Below are 21,808 nucleotides of genomic sequence, written 5' to 3' on the forward strand. Positions count from 1 at the left end.
TTTTAAACCATTATATCCTCACACAATTTTCAAAATTCCAAATTTGTCATCTACTTTAACCCAACAACGAGGACATTTTAGTAATTAGTACCACTCCTACCCTAATTTTATATGGTTTAGTAAACAACTTCAATAGGAATTCAGAATCTAATTATCCTCCATCCAACTCCTCCTCAATTCAATTCATCCTCAATTCAACTCCTCCTAATCTAATTACGGATTAGTAAACATGCCATCAATTACAACATGTTTAGAACAGCCACGCGGACGCTCATCTATCCGTAGACTTCATGTCTTTTTTTTCGGTTCATGTCAATGCATGCATTCTTTATCTGTGGGGTCAATTATTGTGTCTGCAATATTAAATGGGCTCCAACAAGTAATAGCCTGCAACGTTATTCCATCTCCACCATGGACCGTGAGGTGGAGCCAGCCAATAATAGTCTGCAACATTATTGCAGTTAACGCACTAATTTGTAATGATGATGAGGAGGACCATGTGTTCCATATGATTATGAGTGACTCGTGAATCACGATGAGCACCCTCGTGAAAGGTAATGAAGTTGCAACTTGCAAGAGGCATTACCACAAATACACTAATGCCAAAGTCGAACCCCAATCATGTGAAATTTCAGTTCATAAACCCCGTTTGGTTTATGGGAAATGAGGTTTGGGACTGGGAAATCAATTGTTTTCCCGTATTTGGTAAGTCCAGGCATGAGAATAATTGCTTGACACATGAGAAAGTATAGGAAAAAGTGAAGCCCTCCTCCTAACTTGGGTTTTATTTTCCCTCCTTAAGAGAAAATTTGGAAAAATGAGCCAACATTCAATGCACATTTTTCATGACCATTTTGTCAATATTAACAATTTTGAATTACAATATATCATTAAATGCATTATTTTATTTATTTATTTGATTTAATATGGGTATAATTAGAAAATTATACAAACCTTGCTTTCCATTCCTACTCAAAATAAATATAGGAAAAGAAATAAAGTGAAATATCTCAGTTACTTTCCCAACATTACCAAACGTGAGAAAGGAATCTTCTATTTCCCCTCAAATCCGTTCTGTAAACCAAACTAAGCTTAGACTCTCAAGAGTGCACTTAATTCGTTCTACAAACTTCCATCCCTAGCTGACTGGAAAATCACATGGTGGCAGTTTTCCTTTCCTAAAGTTTCTAAGTAACCAAACAACACAGAATAAAAACCTAAAGTGATGCATAAATTATCAAGTTTTATGTTCATGGATTATAATTGAATTTTGAGCTATCATTATTGCAATGGACAAATTTGTACCAATGGAGCACCATGTGAATTATTTAACCCCACAATTTAAAAACAAAAGGTAGATCAATTGTGAAATATCATCAGCTTTTAGATAAGCATTCTATCTCTAGTACTTATTGTCCAATCAAAATCCATCACGAACAAAGATTCTATGAATGGAATGGAGATATGGTTGGCGTGATGCATGGGGTCGTGTGTCGCAAGTATTTGTAGTATTTTCTCCATTTATGCAGGAAAACTTTTTGTAAACATTACTGATCAGTGACCACATCTCAAATTCAAATGGATCCCACATATTGTCTCGCCCTTCCTTTCCTTTCTTTCATCTTTATTTTAATACATTATCTCTTATGCCTTTATTTTTTCTTTTTGATCATGAGATTTTTCTACTAGTAAAGTCACCATCACCATCCTCATACAATTAGTCTTGGCTTGGCTTGGCTTGGCTGGGTAGCAATTCCTTTAATAAAGACATATATCAACATCGGCATACTGTTTTGTGTCATTCATAATCATATTTTTTTATTATATAAAACTCAACATCACTTTGATCGCGTTATTTTAGTAATGCCATCTCCAGCCATTGGCCATAGGCCAAATATAGCCCTAAACTATTGCAAAATTCATTTCCTAACAAAAATTGGCCAAATTTGGAAAGACCCACATTTAGCTCATTAGCCCTTCAACCAGGCCACTTATAGCACAGTTATAGCCTACGCCAAATTTTTTTGTGGGCTCAGCGCATGTGCTTTGCAAGAAAAAAAAAGTATCATGCACGAGCGTGAGCATGAAACATCTCGTGCAACCACTGGTGGACCTAAGAATTTTTTAACGTAAGTGAAATTTTTAAAGGCTAAAAGCTTGAACAAGAAAAAGGAGTGGGCTATAACTTATATAGTATATCAATTAATATGAAAATTAATATCAAATCGTCAATTAATATGAAAATCAATATGAAATCATTAATTGATCTAACGAGAATCAATATCAATTAATCTAACGAAAATAAATATCAAATTATCAATTGAACAAACAAATAATAATTGATCATACCTCGAGTCTTGTGCCACACAACCTCTTCTTATTCGAGTTTGCTAATCATACGAATACAAAAATAGCCAAATAAAAAATAATAGTAATTATTATTATTATTATAAAAAAAACATATTATAAAGAAATAACAAAGAAAAACAAACCAGTAGAAATGTTGGGTGGTTGTTGAGGAAGAAAAACAAAAAACCAGACCTTGAGTCAAAGCTCTTAAGCCTCGAGTATCATACTTTGATTATTATATATCAATAATAATCAAGTTATCATCAATTCAACGGTAGGCTTGGGATAGGATAGGCAAGGGTGATTGTTTGTCTTCAATTCAAGTTATAAGTCATAGGCAGGTTACATCTTTCTTCTTCTTCTTCTTTTTTCTTTTTATGCCCTGGCCCAAAACGCACACAGCAGCGCAGCAAAGAATAGAAAAAACACAGTTTGCTAAGTCATTTAATCAAACCGATGGTGGGCACCTTTAAGGCAGACCAAAGGGGCAATTTCCGGTGACTCCAAAGCTTTTTCGGACGATGGGAGGTGGAGATGCATCTCTTTGCACTTATATAGTTCACCACTGTACATATACTAGTGGGGCTCACTTCAATTGGAGAGGTGATCAACAATGTAATTAATAAAAATAATAAAATAATATTATTCTATAAAATTCCCCGTAGACCCGAAGTATTTTTTATTTATTTATGTATAATGGGATATGAAGTATTAAAAATGTACAAGGGAGACCGCAGTTAGCATTCCTCTTAATGAAACACATACCTCACATCAACACTCAATAAGCCCACGTGGTAGTATGTGTTCAATCATCCAAGGCTCAATCTATCTTTTTTTCTTAGTTTTCTTTTTCTGAAGGATAATGCTTCCGGAGGAACTCATTCTTACCTAATAATGTGGCTAAATCGTAAATGACTAATTAGTGTAGTGGTTTGACATAATTACTCCCTCAAGTAAGGTCATGAGTTCAAGTTCTAGTATCTGTGTAGTATGTGTGAGTTTAGTATATTATCGCATCTCTCAATAGGAAATATCTTTTTTTTATAAAATAATCAACCACAACTTCACATGTCTCCTTTTTCTTGTTGTTAAATTCTCAAAAGTGTTTTTTATTCTTTTAAATTCACACGCCTCTCCATACCAGCCTAGCCTTTTTGATAGGTTAAAATGACACTTGGCAACCAATGATTGGATTTATAATAAGAAAAATCACATGCCTTGGTTAAAAATCTCATGTTGGAAATATTTGGCCTCATATGGACAAAGCATTGTGATGTAGATGCTGATTTTCCTATTGATGCCCATTATAAATGAATGCACAAAATATCTTGGTTTTGTAGCCTCATAAACTATTCAATGTATTTAACTTTCTAGAACATATCCATGTCCTAATTTCTAAAGATGAGCTAAGAGGAATTACATACATGACAACTAATGATATGCATGCAATGCATACATAAAAATATTACCTTCACTGAGCTTGATTGCACTGGGAAATTATGAATTTAATCTCGGCCACAATGGTCAACTTTACACTAACCTGGGCTAGCCTAAATTTTTTGAGCTTCATCATATATATGAGATTACATGAAGGCTAAAAACATTACCTAAACAAAACCTAAACAATTCCACTCGAATCTTTTTCTACTCTTCATCCTTGTGCACAGGTGAGCCAAACCAGCCCTTTGTTTTTTACGTTCCATCTCTAACCAAAATAACTCTTTTAACAAATAGTATGTTCTTCTTTTTCCCTCTTTTACATTCTTCCATGAATAGCTTCGATTCCAACACACTCTTCTTCCATGAATAGTTTTTTTTTAATTTTTAATTTTTATTTTAATGTTATGAAAAAAGATATTGTCAGTAATAAATCAGTTCTAGGTCTTTTTTTGGCGGGGGGGTGGGGGGTGTCAGAAAACAAATTCTTGGTCAGTCAACGAAGGTAAACAGAAGTCATTGCCCCTGTTTATAAACTTCACGAAATTGCCTAGTAAGCCCACAGCCTTTTTGGACTAGCAGAATAACCCTCTCTCCTCACAGATCATCCTTATTCTCTTCATCTGATGAAGTTTTATTGACCCAAAAGAGAAAACAAAAGAGGAAAAAGGAAACAAAGATCATCCCTATTCTCTTATTCTCTTGCCATTGCATCCAGTAAATAGCGTGGTAAGTGTGTTTGTCAGTTGAAGCTTAATTTCCTGAAATAAATATATGTAAACTCTCTCGCTATCTACATTCAAAGGCTTCTGTAGGTTTCTGTACGCTCTTGAAGTTATGTCTCTAAAGCGCCGTGTTGATCATCTGACCAAAATCATAAGGTTAGTTTTTGCAAGATGTGCCATTTAATAATATAAGATGATTATTTGGCGTGCCCCACTGAGTACCATCTCACTTTCTACGATATCGTAATGTATTTTAATTGACTTGTCATTTGATTTTGGGTTAGATGTACTCTAATTTGTTCAGTGTAGACTTATCTCAATTTTCTGATTGCACTTTTCTTTTAACTAGCGACGCACCAGGTAAATTGGCACAATGTCTCCCATCCAAAGTCAGAGAATTTCATCTTTCAGCTTCATTGTGGAACAAGATGATTGTAATTTCATGTGTTATTGCAATTTCCCTAGATCCCTTGTTCTTATACATTCCATTCATCGATGAGGGAAAGAAATGCCTTGGGATGGACAAAAGGTTGTGGAAAGTGGCTCTGATTTTGCGATCTGTAACGGATATGACTTTCGTGGTGGATATTGGATATCAAATCTATGAAGGTATGAAGAAAGCCTACAAGGAAATCAACCAAGGGAAGCAGGAATGGGAATTGGATTGGAAAACGACGTTAATAAGAAGAGATGAGATAATTCCATTTGCTAAGAATTTAGCTCGGGAGTTGAAGTGGTGTTGTTTGGTGACTGACCTTCTCTCTGTTTTTCCCATGCCACAAGTAATAAGAGAAATTTAAATTTTTGGTGTAAATTATGAGCTAGACAGCTTTAATTACAATGGACTTCTAACCCATTACTATTATTCTTTTGTGCAGCTTCTAGTAAAAGTTTTTTTCAAAATTTGGTGGGCCGGATATTCAGAACAGGGAAAGGTTATCAACTTTTTTGTTCTCAGCCAATATCTGCCAAGAATTTATCGAATTATCTTATCTTCTTCCGAACTTACAAGAACCATCGGAATATGGGTCAAAGCCTTATTCAATTTGTTTTTATACATTCTTGCTAGCAATGTAAGTTTTACTTCCATATCCTTTTATTTTAATACAGACTTATTTTGGTAATCGATAAATGCATGATGAAGCTTAGTTTGATTTACAATAAACGCATTATTGGAAAGTGACTACTGATGACGTAGAGTGAGTGTAGGTGTCAATGCAATTTCTCTCTCAATAGATTATCATATCGATGATTAATGCTTAGATCTATCAATTAATTAATTATGTTGTGGTTTTAGGTTCTTGGAGCCTTTTGGTATTTCTTTTCCATTCAACGAGAGACCTTCTGTTGGCACAAGGCTTGTGCAAATCAAACAAATCCCGAGGGATGCATGAGTACCTTTTATTGTGATCGTAACAATACTTCTACACCAAATATCACATTTTTTGATGAACATTGCAAAATAGATGTTCCATACAATGCTGCTGCACCGTTTGATTATGGAATATTTCTTGATTCCCTTAAGTCTGGTAATGCGGGGCAAATAAATTTTCCAACAAAGTTATGCTACTCTTTCTGGTGGGGTCTGAGAAATTTGAGGTTTGCTTGCACATGTATATCTATTTTAAAATTTCACCATTTTATTTTGTGTCCCCTGTATATTTTTTATACTAGATAAAAAAAGAAGAAGGGAGATTCACTATTATACTCAATATAGGGGCTCAATTTATTAAAAAAAAAAATCAACATAAAATGGACTTTAGGAACACACCAAAAACTCATTTACAACATAATAAAGAGGTTTCAAATTTCCTATAAATTACAAAACTGCCATCGGTTTCTTAAAACAAGCCCAACCCCCTCATTAAAAAAAAAATCAAAATACTAAATAGGACATCAAAGTAATTTAATGATCAAAATTGAATTCAATAGGGCCAGATGTCATTTTTTAGGTTTGTGTATAAAGATTAAATGGGTATATAACTAAATATCTCTTAAAAAAAGTCTTCAACAAAATATGATATCCTATTCCTCTTCTTCTTCTCTTTTTTATAAATAATAAATATCATATTCCAAAGTACTTCTCAATGTTAATCTTACTACATTTTTTATACTACTTTTCCTTTTATGTGGCAACTACAAAGGAGGATCCTTTTAGGAATCACCCATTCCTCTTATCATACAAAAGCTTAATAGAAGAAGGAAATAATTGTTAGAGAACCAAATAAGTGTTGCTTTTGTAACTACTTTCTTCTGCCATTCATTAGTATCTCACATTTTGCTTGGTCCTTTACTTACTTTTTGCAGCAACTTTGGCACGAATCTCACAACAAGTAATTATGTGTGGGAAACCTTGTTTGCAATTCTAATATCTGTCACTGGCTTGCTATTATTTATATATCTCATTGGAAATATTCAGGTTAGTAATAAATCTCTCTCTTAGATATCTATTTGGTTTACTTTCAATTACTTTCCTTCAGCTTCAGCTTCAGGGGCGAACCTCTATCTTATGTAAATGTATATTCTCTTCTATTAATGGATTCCATGCATAATTTTATTTAAGATAACGTTGTGAGGTTCACTAAGAATTTTATTTCAACTATTTGAACTGTTTGCCTTCGGGTCCTTCTTAAAAAATTTGACCTTGAAAACCAATAAGGCATCAAATGGTTTTAAAGTCAAGTGATTTTTTACATAGATTTTTTTAAAGGAATACTTAAAAGTTAAATGTTTGGATCATTTATGTACACTTCTAATTTACTATTTGTGCTGAAATGTACCTTTCAGACATTCATTCAAATGAGAACCACACAATCGGAGGAAATTAGGAAGAAGATTGAATTAAAAAAAGGAGATATAGACACGTGGATGGAGAAATATCATATTGATAATTATGATATGAAGAAGGAAATCATGAAAAACATAAATAAGAAATTGGAAGAGGACAAAGATGCTGAGCTGAAGAATCTATTCAATGTTCTTCCCGGTTATATGAAAAAATATCTAAAGCATCTTCTTTGCTTCGAAACTCTATCAAAAGTATGTTTCTCAACCTCTCTCTTTCAAGTATTTGTACGTATATTATTTATTAAAAAAGAAAATTCTGACCACCTAAGAAATACATGAGTTGCCTTGGCCTTCCATCACTCATACATCTCATTTGATGGTTCAGTTTGGTTCAAATTGAGACCAAGGCAGTTCTTATAAATCTCATTTCCTTAAATGAGACTTAAGAAATAATATGTTGGATTATTATCCGATTTAATCAGTTCAAATCCAATATTTACAGGTTTATCAAATAGAGACCAGGACATTAGTCTAATTTAGAAGGAATTAATTTGTATTGTTGAACTTATATAGATGAATGAATCTTGGTTTGTGTTTAAATACAGGTTAAACTCCTTAAACTTATTAATGACAATGTGCTGAGAATGATGTGCGACTGTCTGACGCCAGTGACGTACGCAGCAGATGACTTCATATTTCCAATGCCGCACCCAATTGATCGCATGCTTCTCATTATAGAAGGAACTGTATTGACCTACCGCACAAATCCTAATCCTAGCTTTGCAAGTGGTGAAGATTCTGGTGCTGCCACATCCCCATCCCCAATGGCCACCAAGCGACTTGAGAAAGGTGATGTTTATGGAGAAAACCTTCTGACGTGGGCATCCACCCACAAAACTGGGTTTGAGGATCTTCCTCCCTGCACCGAATATGTGAAATGTCATACAAAAGTAGAAGGCTTTACTCTCTCAGCCCAGGACTTGCAAAGGGTAGTCTCCAAACACGAAGGGTCGTGGAAGTTATACTCTGGACCTTGATCTCCCTCCCACCTTCTACAGCGGCTGCCAGGCTGGTCATGTATATATATATATATATATATATATATATATATATATATATATATATATATATATATATATATATATATATATAGTATGTATGGTAATTTAGGTAACCTTCTAAGTAACTAGGATATCCAGTTTTTTTTACTTGTGTTTTTGAGTACTTGTATCGTACTTATGTCTAGAATTATCTCGTTTTCGAGTGTAATAATCGTATGGTTTTTGGGTTAATTAATTTCAGATGGTTATTGAAAATCTTCTACCAAGATTCCATTCCATGATTATGCTGCATGCAGGCCTACAACATTATTTTGGTTGTTTTTTAAACTCTACATTCCATAAAGAAGAAAAACATAAACTTGAAATTAAATCTTGTATATGTCGTAAACAGCTTGAGGTTTATATTCCAAGGTTTGCATAAATCTATAATGGGTTGGATCGATCTGAAATTTATATACGTGAACAGTCATTCCTTCTTGCTTATATATATTCCAGAAGAACCAACAAATAGATGAGAAAGCTGATGAAACTTATTGACGTATGAAACGATTGATCAATTATATTTAATAACTAGTGGATCAACTAGGCTTCGGCTACCTTGCTTTGCAATTGCTTGGTGTGTATAAATAATGTGCTACTCTCATTTTCAACGAAAAAAGAAATGTGAACTACTCAGTAGTTGCTTGACTTTGCGCTGCCACTTATTGACGGTATATAATTACAAAGTCCAACGTATTAAATATCACATTTGTTGATGCTCAAAATGGTTCGGCTAAGATTGAGTCCAACTTAGTGATGAGGTGTGGTGAATGATGGGTGAAGGTAAGGACCTTCAGCATGTGTGTGAGGACTTGGGCAAGCGATAAATATACGAAAGACAAGATATACGTGGTTCACCCTTAATGAATGGGCTACGTCCACGGAGAAGATGTTCTCATTATGATAATGTTTACATTTGTACAAAAGGGGATTAGACCCAAAGGTAAATGGAAGAAGGCCAAGGGCCTAAGGTACAAAGCTAGGAATCTGAAGCCCAGGGGTCAAGTCCCCAGGTCCAGAGACCCAGGACCCGAAGGCCAGACTAGCAGGAGAGTCCTGAAGAGAGAGCTCTCTTTCTAAGGGGAGAGTAGTCTTCTTTTATAGTTGAGGGGGAGTCTCCATCTCTTGTAGTTTTCCGATGTGGGACTCCTGGTTGCTCAGTTAGTCACGGTACCAACAACATTTTAGTACTTTCTAGAAATAATATGGACGGTTTAGATGTGGACTCGAACGTAAGATTAATAAGCTAACTAGATCTTAGTCTAGTGATTTCAAGTTCAAATCTCCTTCACATCTGTTGATTAAAAAACAAGACCAATGAAGATGAGAGGTGGACAGACAAAAAATCATTATAGATTTTTTTTTTGGGTCATAATAATCATTATAGATTAGTAAGGCATTCTCTTCCCCTATAATATGAGAAAAACTTCCTTGGAATGGGGATGTCAAGTCAGTTTTCCAAATCATTATCCCAAGCCAATAGGATACTGCCACTTGCCAATCTTCTTTAAAATAAATTTAAAACATATTTTAATCAAAAAAATCAACCAAAAAGTAAAGTTTACCTCTCATCCAATCTCTACATCCGTGCCAGCCCTTTTACTTCCCTATTAATTTTTTTTATTACTCAAACTCAATTAATGTTTTACATTCTACTTTTTTTGCACAATACGCTCTCATTCCCACCTCTTTCCTCTTCTATGCAAAACCCCTTCTTCAAAGTCGTCTTTTTCTTTTTACCGAAAAAAAAGTCGTCTTTTTCTCTTCAGCGACTCCTTCATACATACACACCAGGTATTTATTTCTCTATTTTTCTTGTTCGTTTTAATTTTTTTTCTTACTGTAATCTACTAGTTTTCATTGTTGACCATGTTCTATTTGTGGGTAAACTACTGATTTGTAGTATGGGATATTTATTTTTCTTTCCCTTGTTATCCTTTGTTTTTTTCTCAGTTTAATCTTTAAAATAACTTTTGAACTTTTATATTACCTAAAAGGATGTGATCAGTAATTTATTTTTTCTATTATTGTTAAAATTGCTTACTCTTCATGTGAATTTTGATTTCCTGTAAGTGTAAAGCTAATTTACATGCTATGTACATATATATATATCTCTTCTTACCTTTTGAATTTTGTTATTTTGTTATATGAAATACAAAAGGTTGTTGATTTGGATCATGGAATCTGATTGTCAAAAGGAAAAGTTAGAAACAAATGAAGAGGAAAAGTTATTTGACGGTGACGAATTAAGAGTGGGAATGGAGGTGTGTAATGAAGTTGAAGCATATAATCTATGCAACTCTTACGCATTAAAGAAAGGATTTAGCATTCGTAAAGGAAATATTCGAAGAGATGCAAAAAAAAGAATCCGACAACGAGACTATTTGTGTTCAAAGCAAGGCTTTTATGATGACCTTTGTGAAGTGAAGATAGTTCATCAATTGGATATAAGGACAGGATGTAGGGCTTTAATTCGATTCAATGTGGATGATGGCATGTGGAAGATAAGTCATATAAATTCATATCATAATCATGAGTATGCTAAACTTGAAGAAAGACAATTTCTCAAATCTAGTCGGAAGATACAAAAGGCTCACACAAATGTTATGTCTTCTATGGTTGAAACAGGTATAAGGCCAACAAAGTCATATTTGTATTTGGCAAAAGAAGTTGGTGGTGCTGAGAATGTTGGGTTTACTAAAAAAGATTGTCTCAATTATTTGCATAGGAAGAAGGAAGAATTGATTGAACGAGGGGGATGCACAAAGTTTGATCAATCATTTTAAGCATAAACAAGCTGAGGATCCTAATTTTTTCTATAGTGTTCATTTGGTATAGGAAAGAACAGATGTGAAAAGATATAAGCTTCAACTTTTAATTCCAATGCCCTTTAAATTTAAAACTTGCTGGATTAAACCTATTCCACAGTAAAACCAAGGACGAAAATATTGGCCGATGCATGTCCGGTCAGTTTAGTTTTACTTTAGGGAGCTTTAGTTTTAAACCACAATATAGTTTACTAATTTGGAAGATAGAAATACAATTTCATCTAATTAGCATAAGGCCAAAGACCAAAATGTGGTACCTAATTTACAAAAATATCATTAAAAAATATCAAAATTACACACAATGCCACTCCTTCTAAGGCAAGCATACTATGCCACATGTCCATATCTATCCAACCACCATCGCTGGAATCTCGCCGCCGGCCACCACCGCCGGAATCCCGCCGCAGGCCACCACCGCCGGAATCCCGCCGCCCGTCGCCGGCCTGCCACCGTCTGCAGGGGATCAACTCCGTTGCCCTTTATTCACCTTTAAAAAAAAATATTTTGTGTCATTGAATGGACTCGAACCTTGATCCTCAAAGGAGGAAGGCTCACTCACAAACCACTACACCAAACTTGATTTTGTAATATTTATTCAGTTATACAATATTTATATAAACGATAAACGGTTTTTTTTAATAAAAAAAAAATTCATTTCACCACATATTCACACAAAAACTGAAAATAAAAGCAGAAACTGCAACAAAAATACAATGTAGATATCAATTATATAAAATAATAATAATAATAATTTTATAGAAGCAAAATGGAGGAACCAAGATGAAAGTACTAAAATGGAAACTGCGATGCAGAAACGGAAACTGCAATGCAGAAACGGAAACTGCAATGCAGAAATAGAAACTGCAATACAAAAATGGAAACTGAAATGCTGAGTCTGGGCAAAAATGCTCAGCTTTAGAGTTAAACAAAAGAAAACAATATATATATTTTTTATTCAAGACATGTTGGGAGAGAGGGAATCAGACTGAAAGCCACCTAGAATGTAAAATAGGTTATTCATGTTTCTCTTTTCTGCATTGCACATTCCGTTTTTTGCATTGCAGTTTCCGTTTTCTGCAATGCAGTTTCTGTTTTTTGCAATACAGACTTGAGTGATGAGTAGAGGCCCTAAATAAAAGGAGAAAATATATTTGAAACAAGCAAAGGGCAAGTGGCAATCCTTGTATTAGAGCTGTATCAAATTGATTTAATAAAAAAGAATTCTAACTACGTTCTTTATCACTTGCCTGCCCAGCTAGATTACTAGTAACACTAAGCATGCTAATTGAAAAGACACTGGAACATGCAATGGAAACATATCAAGGTAACAGAAGTTCCTTCCAGATCAACTAGATGAAATTGAATTTGATTCTTCAAAGCAGCTTCTTTTTTCTCAAGTATTTTGATTTTCACAAAATTGACCAAAAACATAATCACTTGTATCAAAAAGAAAAAAAGAGAGGCAATTATATAGCATAATGTATCCAACAATACCAGGCCATCTTTTCAAACAAACAAACAAAATGGATCAAACAAACAAACAAAAACGAAAAAGAAAAACCTATAAAATCGTAAGGATTAACATTATAAGTCTCAGAAGTCATTTCGACTGCTTTGTTTTTGAGCTTTGCCTGTGCTCTAGTTTCCACCATAAGTTTTTGACAAGTGTCCCACCGGGCGTGCCAAAAGTGTCTGCCGCGCAAATCTCACGGCCTGGAGTTCCGGGCTGAAGGGATGTGCGTGGACATGCGGCTTCCTGCTTTTGGGTGCGGTGCGGTTGTGCGCGGGCGTGCCAGCACGGTCTACCGTGCGTCGAGGTATTTGATGTGGATGGAGATGGTTAAGTGGTGCGCCTGTTTGGACTTGACTTCTAATCAAGCGATTGTGGCCGAGAGAGGAACTAATCTCGGCCATTAGGTTCACGGCCTGAGTTACAAGGCCGTTTAGTGGTGGTGTTGATGGTGGTTTTAGGGCGGTGCTCCGGCGCGCTGCTCAGTGAGCGACGGTCGTATGATATATGGGGTGAATGAGCTAACAACAAGGATGGTGCTCCGGCGCCTTGAAAATCAAGGGTCGTATGATATATTGATGAATGGATTTTCCTTACAGACTAACACTACTCCTAGAAAAGCAAGTAAAATATTGAAAGTGCATTACAGGAAAATATAAGTTGCTCCGTGGGATGCTTTTGTTTGGTGTTTGAACCCTTTGAATGTGGTCTTGAGTCTTGTATTTATAGGAAGAGTTCCTGGAAGGGTAATCGAGGCTGAAAATCTGCATGGTGGAGCCTGATTAGAGCAAGTGGGGGAGTCCAATCGACATTTGGGATCGTGAAGCATGGTGGTGTGACCCCATAAATCCCGGTGAATCTCGGCCGCCGCCCTGATCGTGGGTTCTGCGCTTCTGGCCGTGGAGACGCATTTATTGCTCTGATGGCTGGTCACCTAATCTCTCAAGCTGCAAAGAGCCTTGTGAGAATGTTCGCGTCTAATCACTCTGATCCCTGTCGCCAAATCCTGACTCCAGTCACTTCCCACCTTCCCTCGTGCATTAAATGTTTATTCTTGGCCAGTGGGTTTGCTGCAATAAGCAGAGGCACTACTTCATTAAATGAAGCGTGGGACCCTGCTACCACTTGGTGATCTGACTTTAACATCCTTGGCCGTGATTTTGTTCGGCCTCGGCCTCGGCTTCTGTTGAGGCCGAGATGATCATGCCTTGGCCATTTTCCTTCTGTTTTTAGGAAGGCCAACTATTCTGGTGAAACGCCGCGTTTAATCTCCTCGAGCAAGTACTAGGGCCGAGAAAAGGAGCTCCTTCGGCCAATCCAGGGCCGTGATTTATTAGGCGCAAACAAAAATAATAAATCATTGTAACCTAGCTACATGCTAGCTAGCTTATTTCAGTTTTCCCCTATCTTCCTCCCTTCCCTTTTCACCACTAACAATTTTTAAAACTTAAAAATATTGATTAATATAAGGAAGAAGACGCAAATAAAATATGTTATTTTATTGTGGTAATGTATAATCATAGTATGGACTCAAGAAAGTTGACGTTCCACTCGAAAACCAATTGGCAATGGGAGGAATAGCCCAACACCTTATAAGCCCTTGCAAGGTTTTCTAACTTTCCAATGTGAGACATTTTCGTCTTCACATTCTCACATGGACCAGCTAGATAACAAAAACAAAATTTATTGATGATACGCTCTATATAATTTCCTTTTTATCCAAATTATAAAATCAAACTTTGGTTGTGCTTTTTGCAGGCACCAGTGGAGGCTTCTTGCTTTTACTAGTTGCAAATACATGGATATATTGGGGAATGCAGAGAAGAAAGTTCATCAAACTCAAACAAAAATACTTTAAAGAAAATGGTGGCTTACTGTTACAACAACAACTCGCTAGTCAAGGAGGCTTTGTGGAGACAGCAAAAATTTTCACTGCATATGAACTTGGGAAGACCACAAACAATTACCATGAAAGTAGAGTCCTTGGAGAAGGAGGCTATGAAATAGTTTACAAAGGAATATTACCAGATAACAAAGTGGTTGCCATAAAGAAGTCCAAAGTTGGTGTCCAAACCCAGAAGGAGCAGTTTGTTAATGAGTTGATTGTTCTTTCTCAAGTCAACCACAGAAATGTGGAGAGGCTATTGGGCTGCTGTTTAGAGACATCTGTGCCTTTACTAGTTTATGAGTTCATCACCAATGGTACTCTTTTTGACCACATCCATAACAAAAATGGCAAAGGATCATCGTTTTCGTTAGATTTGCGATTGAAGATCGCAGCAAGAAACAGCAGGAGCACTAGCATACTTACACTCATCCGCTCTCATGCAAATCATAAACCAAGATGTGAACGCTACAAACATACTGTTAGATGACAATCACTCAGTGAAAGTGTCAGACTTCGACGCTTCACGATTGATCCCTTTGGATCAAGCACAACTAACAACTTTAGTACAAGGGACGTTTTTGGATACTTAGACCCCGAATACTTCCTTACAAATCAACTAACTGAAAAGAGTGACGTTTATAGCTTTGGGGTCGTTCTTGTAGAATTACTACCAAGCAAAATGGCACTTTCTTTTGACAGGCCAGAGGAAGAAAGAAATCTCGCGAACTTCTTTGTTCATTCGATGGAGGAAGACTGCTTGAACCAAATTCTTGATGATGGCATATTCAATGGTGGAAACATTGAAACAGTAAAAGGTGTGGCGAATCTTGCAAAAAGATGTTTAAGGTTAAAAGGGGAGGAAAGGCCTATCATGAAAGAAATAGCATCGGAGCTAGAGGGAATGAGAGTTACGGTGAAGCAGCATGCATGGGAAATGCTGATATCTGTCTAGAAGAGACTGAGTACTTGCTGGGGTCACCAATTAATTCAGAAGCTTTTAGAATCTGTTCGTCCCTAACAAACACTACATTACATGCAAGAAGTTGTCCAATTAACACAAGATAAACTAATTAATAAACTGCGTGCAGCATAGACTAATTGCTACATCAAAAAGATTTGCATGAAATTTTAGAGACTGGCAAAAGGATATTGATCTATAACATGTTACTTGTTTATGCTTAAACGAAGGTTTTGCGCAATTATACAACATGTTACTTGTATAGATGGTCAATTAGTTCTTGTTTCGAGATTTACTAAATTGCATGGGGTATTCTGGTCGAAAGAAAGCGAATGGCATCAGTAAATCAGAAGGAAACAGACTTCAATCAGCAAAACGTTGCTAATCTTATTTTTAATTGACGGTTTTGATCTTTCACTGCGGTTTGTGACGGTTTTATGATCTTTAGTGACAAAATTAAGGTCCCATTTTTGCATATGAGAAATAGTTGCGGTTTTTTTCGTCGCAAAGCGCTGCTAAAAGGGAGTCGGAAGCAGTTTTTAGTGTCTTCCTTCCCTTGACGGTGTGGTATTGTTGAAAAATTAAAATTTTATTTAGTTCGTGTTTTATGACAATTGTTGGGCATATATATATATTCTAAGGTGTAAAATTGTTGTGGTAAATGTTTAGATATATATACATATTTTGTTATAAATTAAGGGAGGATAAATAAAATATTCGCCATCCATCTATAAGCAATGTAAATCACCACATAATTGCTTTCCTCAGTGGCTTGCACGTAAATGCCCACAAGCTCGCTCACAGGGATTTGCCTACTAAACAATACGGCCATTAGAAAGTAAATGTAAGCCAATGCATTTGTGCCAATGCATCAAATGCATTGTAGCAAGACTCAGGAAGACAGCAGAAATGAAATTTAAACATGATGAACTTTGAGAAACGTCCTTCCCCCTTCTCTGCCAATGTCACCTTTGCTCAAAGATAAATTTCATCCAATCTTGAAATAGAAAAGTTTGAAGGAATAATTAAGGAATAATTCTACTACTAAATTTTAGTAGTTAACGGGGATCAATATTCCACTTCCCAGACCATATTTAAGTTTATAACCTTAACTTCTTGTATCCTTCTATTGGAACAGATACAGATAAAACCCCACGAAGAAGGTAACTTCCATATATACAAACGAAGTGTTTTAACTGAAATTCAAACTCATAATTAGAGGCCAGAAAATCAATCCAAGCCGCACAAAATTCAAAATGAAGTTTTTTCAAATGGATCAATAATAAGATCTACCGTAGAATTTAGCCAAGCCTTCAGCAAGTGATTAAGAAAAACAGAGGAGCTTGAAATGAGGGTTTTAACAAGAGTGTTTCAAGAAAGAAAAAAAGCTTGGCATCATGTGGTCAATTAATCCCAAACATCAAATACATTATAGCAATACCACCATTAAAAAACGAATGTATGTCAATGCATGTATATACATTATAGCAAGACTATGAAAGATAGCAGAAAGGAAGTTCAAACACTTTCAACTCAACTACATGTGTACAGTATGATTTGGAATTAAGACATGATGCACTTAAAGTAATGTCCTAACCCTTCTGTACCAATGGCACTTAATGTAATGTTCTTCCCCTTTGATGTACCCTTTGGCAACTCTTGGCATTAACTTTTAGACGCTTAAAACGCGTCACCGACATAGTTAAGTATATGTTTCCCTAATATAAATGAGATCGAATCTTGAAATAGAAAACTTTAAATGAGGACATAAATAATGAAGTCTCTAAAACTAAAGTCAAAGAAGATAGCTTAAACATAAGGAATAATTCTACCACTAATTTTTAGTAGCTACTGGGGATCAAGATTCCACTTCCCAGTACATATTTAAGTTTATGAGCCTACCTTCTTGTATCCTTCTATTGGACCAGACAGAGATAAAATTCCACTACGAAGGTAACTTACATAATTGGACGTTGGGGCCCACAAAATGAAGTTTTCAAATAGATCAATAACAAGATTTACCTTAGTGATTAGACAAGCCTTCTCCATGTGATTAACAAAACTATAGGAGCTTTCATACAACTCTACAACCAAAACTCACACGCCAAAAACACTTAAACCGAGGTTTTTAACATGATTGGCATGTGGCCAGATTAATCCCAAGTTCTTTTTTTCTTTTATTGGCCTGAATCACTCTCCCGACTTGTACTCATAAATCACCATTGAAACAATTCAAAAATGTTATCACTCACTCTATTAGGCATTTCATCCCATCCAAAACCATGAAAACAAATTACATAAATCCTAATATATGGGCTCTGAATTCGAACAAATATCTTCGCATGAAATAAATCTTAGTTACAAACCTATCATTTCATTTACAGGTTGACATTGGATACTCTAAATAAGTTACACACAGCCACCAACCAATATCAAATTCAATTCTTCAAATTGTGTTAGAAGCAATTGGCCCTACATGGGGTCCGCCATTAATGTGAGAAGTGTTAGTGGGTAGTCTTGTCTCTGTAGTTTCATGTTTCCGATCGACTTTTGAAAAAAGATGCAAACTTTGATATTTTACAGAGTTCGATGTACGGAAATAGAAAGAAAAAAACTGAAGATGCAATTTTCAACCAATTAGATATCCATTGTAAAAGCAAGTGTTTACCTTCTCTTTAGTAACTCGACAGAGGTTTCATGGCGGCTACGGTAATGCGAGCGGCGACGTCGTCTTGGGAATTAAGTTTAGGGATTTTCTCTTGTCGAATTGATTTGGGGATTTTTGCCGTAATAACCGCAATCAATTTCTCGATAGGCAATGGGTCGGGTTTTAATCAGATTTGGGCCATACGAGTTTTGCTGTGGTCCAAAAAGATGTGGCTACACATTCCATTTTTGGACTTTCGACTATTGACCCACAACATTGAAAGTCAAACCGTTCACCGCAACATAACTTTCTTCCTTTTTTTTCTTTGTTTTCGTTTTAGTTTTTCATAATATTCCAAAGTTGAGTCCCCTCCGTAAATTTTAATTTTAATGTTAGAGACATCAAAAGGATTTGCGTGAAATTGTAGGGTGGGGGATACAAAAGCAGCACGTAAGGAAATTGATCTATAATTGGCATTCAGTGTCTGGAAGTAACATCATTTATAGTATTTTTCTGAAGCCAGAAATTTGATGTACAATAAACAAATACATATGGGTTTGGAAGCTCCTGAATGCCAGTGAGGAAAAAGAGTCAAAACCATGCAGGCAAAGCTTTCATCCCTTTGACCCTTTTTCCATTACAAGCCAAGGCCTTCCAGCTCTCATAAAGTGAAAAAAAAAAACACATAAAAAAACCAATTTGAAGTCAGGATCAGGTACACATATTTGATTTTTGGCCGGCCCAAAACAAACAAAAACATGTAAATGCTTTCTTTTTTATTATTGGTGTAGATTTGTCATGGCTTTGTCACATAATAAAAGGACATGGGTCCTTGTTTTGTCATCATCTTGTTTGGAATATGAACCGGTAAACAAGAATTAGAGCCGGCTTAGAAAACTTCAACTTGGACTGGAAAAGTAGAGCGTACAAATTAGTACTGAGGAGGAGGAAGATACATTCCTCTTGAAACACACTGGCTTTGATTGGATTGGATGGCCTTAGATGGGATTCTGCAACTCTTCTTAGTGGGATTGGTTGTATTAGCAGCTGCAGAAGCTCAAGCCTTGCCTGGCTGCCCAAACCAATGTGGAAATTTGTCAATTCCATTTCCATTTGGCATAGCTAAAGGCTGTTACCTCAGAGATGAGTTTTTCATTGATTGTAATGAAACCAACCAAACCCCAACACCATATTTGAATGGAACTGGGATCCCAATTTCCAACTTATCCCTTAATGGTGAGTTACAAATAATGCAATTTGTAGCCAGGGATTGCTATGACCAAGATGGTTCTTTAGACACAAAACTCAGCAACAGCCCAAGGCTCCAGCTTTTCCCTCCTTACACAATCTCCGGCACCAAAAACAAGTTCATTGCCGTTGGTTGTGACACTTACGCAATCTTCAAAGGGGTAAGGGGCAAAGAAAAGTACATAACTGGGTGCATGACCTTGTGTGAGAGCCTTGGAAGCATTAGTGAGTCTTGCTCTGGCATTGGGTGCTGCCAAACTTCAATCCCAAGTGGACTTCAAGTGCGTACCGTGACAATGAGTAGCTACTACAATCATACATTTATATGGGACTTCAACCCCTGCAGCTACTCCTTCATTGTGGAAGAAGGCCAGTTCACATTCTCTAGTAAAAGTTTCCAAGAACTGAAATCTATAAGCCGGCTTCCGATGGTTCTCAACTGGGCAATTGGGGATGAACCATGTGATGCAGCTCAACATCGGCAGGATTATGCATGCAAGGGAAACAGCACATGTGTCAACCCCCACAATCTGTCTGGTTATTTTTGTGAATGCTTGCCAGGTTATGAAGGAAATCCATACCTCCCAGACGGTTGTCAAGGTACTGATTATGATCTCTTAGATACATCTAATTTAACAATTATGAGCCCTAAATATGTGTTTGCTAATGAAAATGGATCCTCTGTTCATTTCAGATACCGACGAGTGCCAGATTTCAAACCCATGCAGTGCAGGAGCGTGTGTAAACGTACTTGGAAATTATTCTTGTGTATGTCCAAAAGGTTTCAAAGGCGATGGAATGAAAGCTGGAACAGGTTGCAGCAAAGACAACCCCAGCAATCTTTTTGAGGGCATTCGCTTGCTTACTATTTCATTGGGTATGCACATCTGGTGAACTGTTAAAATGCATCCTATATTTATTTAAGTAGATTATTATACAAAATACTTATGAAATCAAATCTGGTTGTGATTTGCAGCTACGACAGTAGCCTTGTTGGTTTTGCTGGTTGGAAGTTCATGGACTTATTGGGGAAAGAAGAAAAGGAGGTTCATCAAACTCAAAGAAAAATACTTTCAAGAAAATGGTGGCTTGTTGTTGCAGCAACAACTCGCTAGTCGCGGAGGATCTGTGGAGACAGCGAAAATTTTTACAGCGGAAGAACTCGAGAAGGCTACAAACAATTACCATGAAAGCAGAGTCCTTGGTGAAGGAGGATATGGAACAGTGTACAAAGGAATACTAGAAGATGACAAGGTGGTTGCCATAAAAAAGTCCAAGATTTGTGCCCCCGCTCAGAATGAGCAATTTGTTAACGAGGTGATTGTTCTTTCTCAAATCAACCATAGGAATGTGGTGAGGCTGTTAGGTTGTTGTTTAGAGACGCCGATGCCATTGTTGGTTTACGAGTTCATCATCAACGGGACTTTGTCGGAGCATATTCACAACAAATGCAGAGAATCTTTACTTTCATGGGAGCTGCGGCTGAAGATAGCCGCAGAAACTGCAGGAGCACTGGCATACTTACACTCCTCCACTTCCATGCCAATCATACACCGAGATGTGAAAACAACGAATGTACTATTAGATGAAAATTACATAGCGAAAGTGTCCGACTTCGGAGCTTCACGGTTGATTCCTCTAGATCAAGCTCAAATAACTACTTTAGTGCAAGGAACACTAGGGTACTTGGACCCTGAATACTTCCATACAAACCATCTAACAGAAAAGAGTGATGTCTATAGCTTCGGAGTTGTCCTTGTAGAGCTACTAACAAGCAAAGTGGCACTTTCTTTTGCCAGGCCTGAGGCAGAGAGAAATCTAGCGAGCTTCTTTGTTTGTTCGGTGGAAGAGGGTCGCTTGAATCAAATTCTTGATGAAGACATAGTCAATGAGGGAAATATTGAGACACTTAAAGAAGTGGCTGATCTTGCAAATAGATGTTTAAGGGTAAAAAGGGAGGAAAGGCCTACCATGAAACACGTAGCCATGGAGCTGGAGGGGATGAGGATTTTGGCAAAGCATCCATGGGGTAAGGCCAATTTCGGCCCAGAGGACACTGAATACTTGCTTGGGTCAGCTTCAATGGCTTCTGTTAGAGGTGACAATTGTTCTAGTACCAGTACAACTACTGATGCAACTACTGTGTACGACAGCATGCGAATCGAAATCGAAATGTTAATGCGACACAACGGGCGATAGCTTCTCAACTGGTCAATAGTGATGTAATGTAGGAAATCTTACCAATATTAGTTTGTTTTGATTTTGAGACAGTGCCTCATTTAAGAAAAGGGCATACAGAGCACATACTACACTGTACTGCGTTGTAAAGTT

The 21,808-nt window shown here is 36.5% G+C and overlaps 2 protein-coding genes and 2 pseudogenes across 4 annotated transcripts; all 4 read left to right on the forward strand.

Moving 5' to 3' along the window:
• Window positions 1-3,973: 3,973 nt before the first annotated feature.
• On the forward strand, window positions 3,974-8,590 carry LOC110746948 (cyclic nucleotide-gated ion channel 1-like). Of its 3 annotated transcripts, none has more exons than XM_088252146.1 (8): window positions 3,974-4,515; window positions 4,592-4,667; window positions 4,861-5,293; window positions 5,390-5,584; window positions 5,809-6,110; window positions 6,819-6,930; window positions 7,299-7,550; window positions 7,904-8,590. In XM_088252146.1, exons 2-8 carry the CDS (start codon window positions 4,624-4,626, stop codon window positions 8,333-8,335), a joined length of 1,770 nt encoding a protein of 589 aa, XP_088108272.1. In that variant the 5' UTR covers window positions 3,974-4,515; window positions 4,592-4,623; the 3' UTR covers window positions 8,336-8,590. The 3 variants fall into 3 exon arrangements, with proteins under 3 accessions (XP_088108272.1, XP_088108273.1, XP_088108271.1); XM_088252147.1 differs by having other exon boundaries at window positions 4,602-4,667; XM_088252145.1 differs by having other exon boundaries at window positions 3,974-4,667.
• A 1,985-nt stretch (window positions 8,591-10,575) lies between these two features.
• LOC148295259 (protein FAR1-RELATED SEQUENCE 5-like) lies at window positions 10,576-11,236 on the forward strand (annotated as a pseudogene).
• Window positions 11,237-14,529: 3,293 nt separating this feature from the next.
• On the forward strand, window positions 14,530-15,689 carry LOC110758632 (wall-associated receptor kinase 3-like; annotated as a pseudogene).
• Window positions 15,690-19,231: 3,542 nt separating this feature from the next.
• LOC110758625 (wall-associated receptor kinase 2-like) lies at window positions 19,232-21,760 on the forward strand. The gene is made up of 3 exons (XM_021960528.2): window positions 19,232-20,077; window positions 20,172-20,354; window positions 20,454-21,760. The coding sequence occupies exons 1-3, from the start codon at window positions 19,480-19,482 to the stop codon at window positions 21,674-21,676; spliced, it is 2,004 nt and encodes a 667-aa protein (XP_021816220.2). The 5' UTR covers window positions 19,232-19,479; the 3' UTR covers window positions 21,677-21,760.
• The last annotated feature ends 48 nt before the right edge of the window (window positions 21,761-21,808 follow it).

The sequence above is a fragment of the Prunus avium genome, chromosome 4 (genome assembly GCF_965620075.1).
Source record: "Prunus avium chromosome 4, drPruAviu1.hap1.1, whole genome shotgun sequence".
In the NCBI taxonomy this organism is placed as follows: Eukaryota; Viridiplantae; Streptophyta; class Magnoliopsida; order Rosales; family Rosaceae; genus Prunus; species Prunus avium.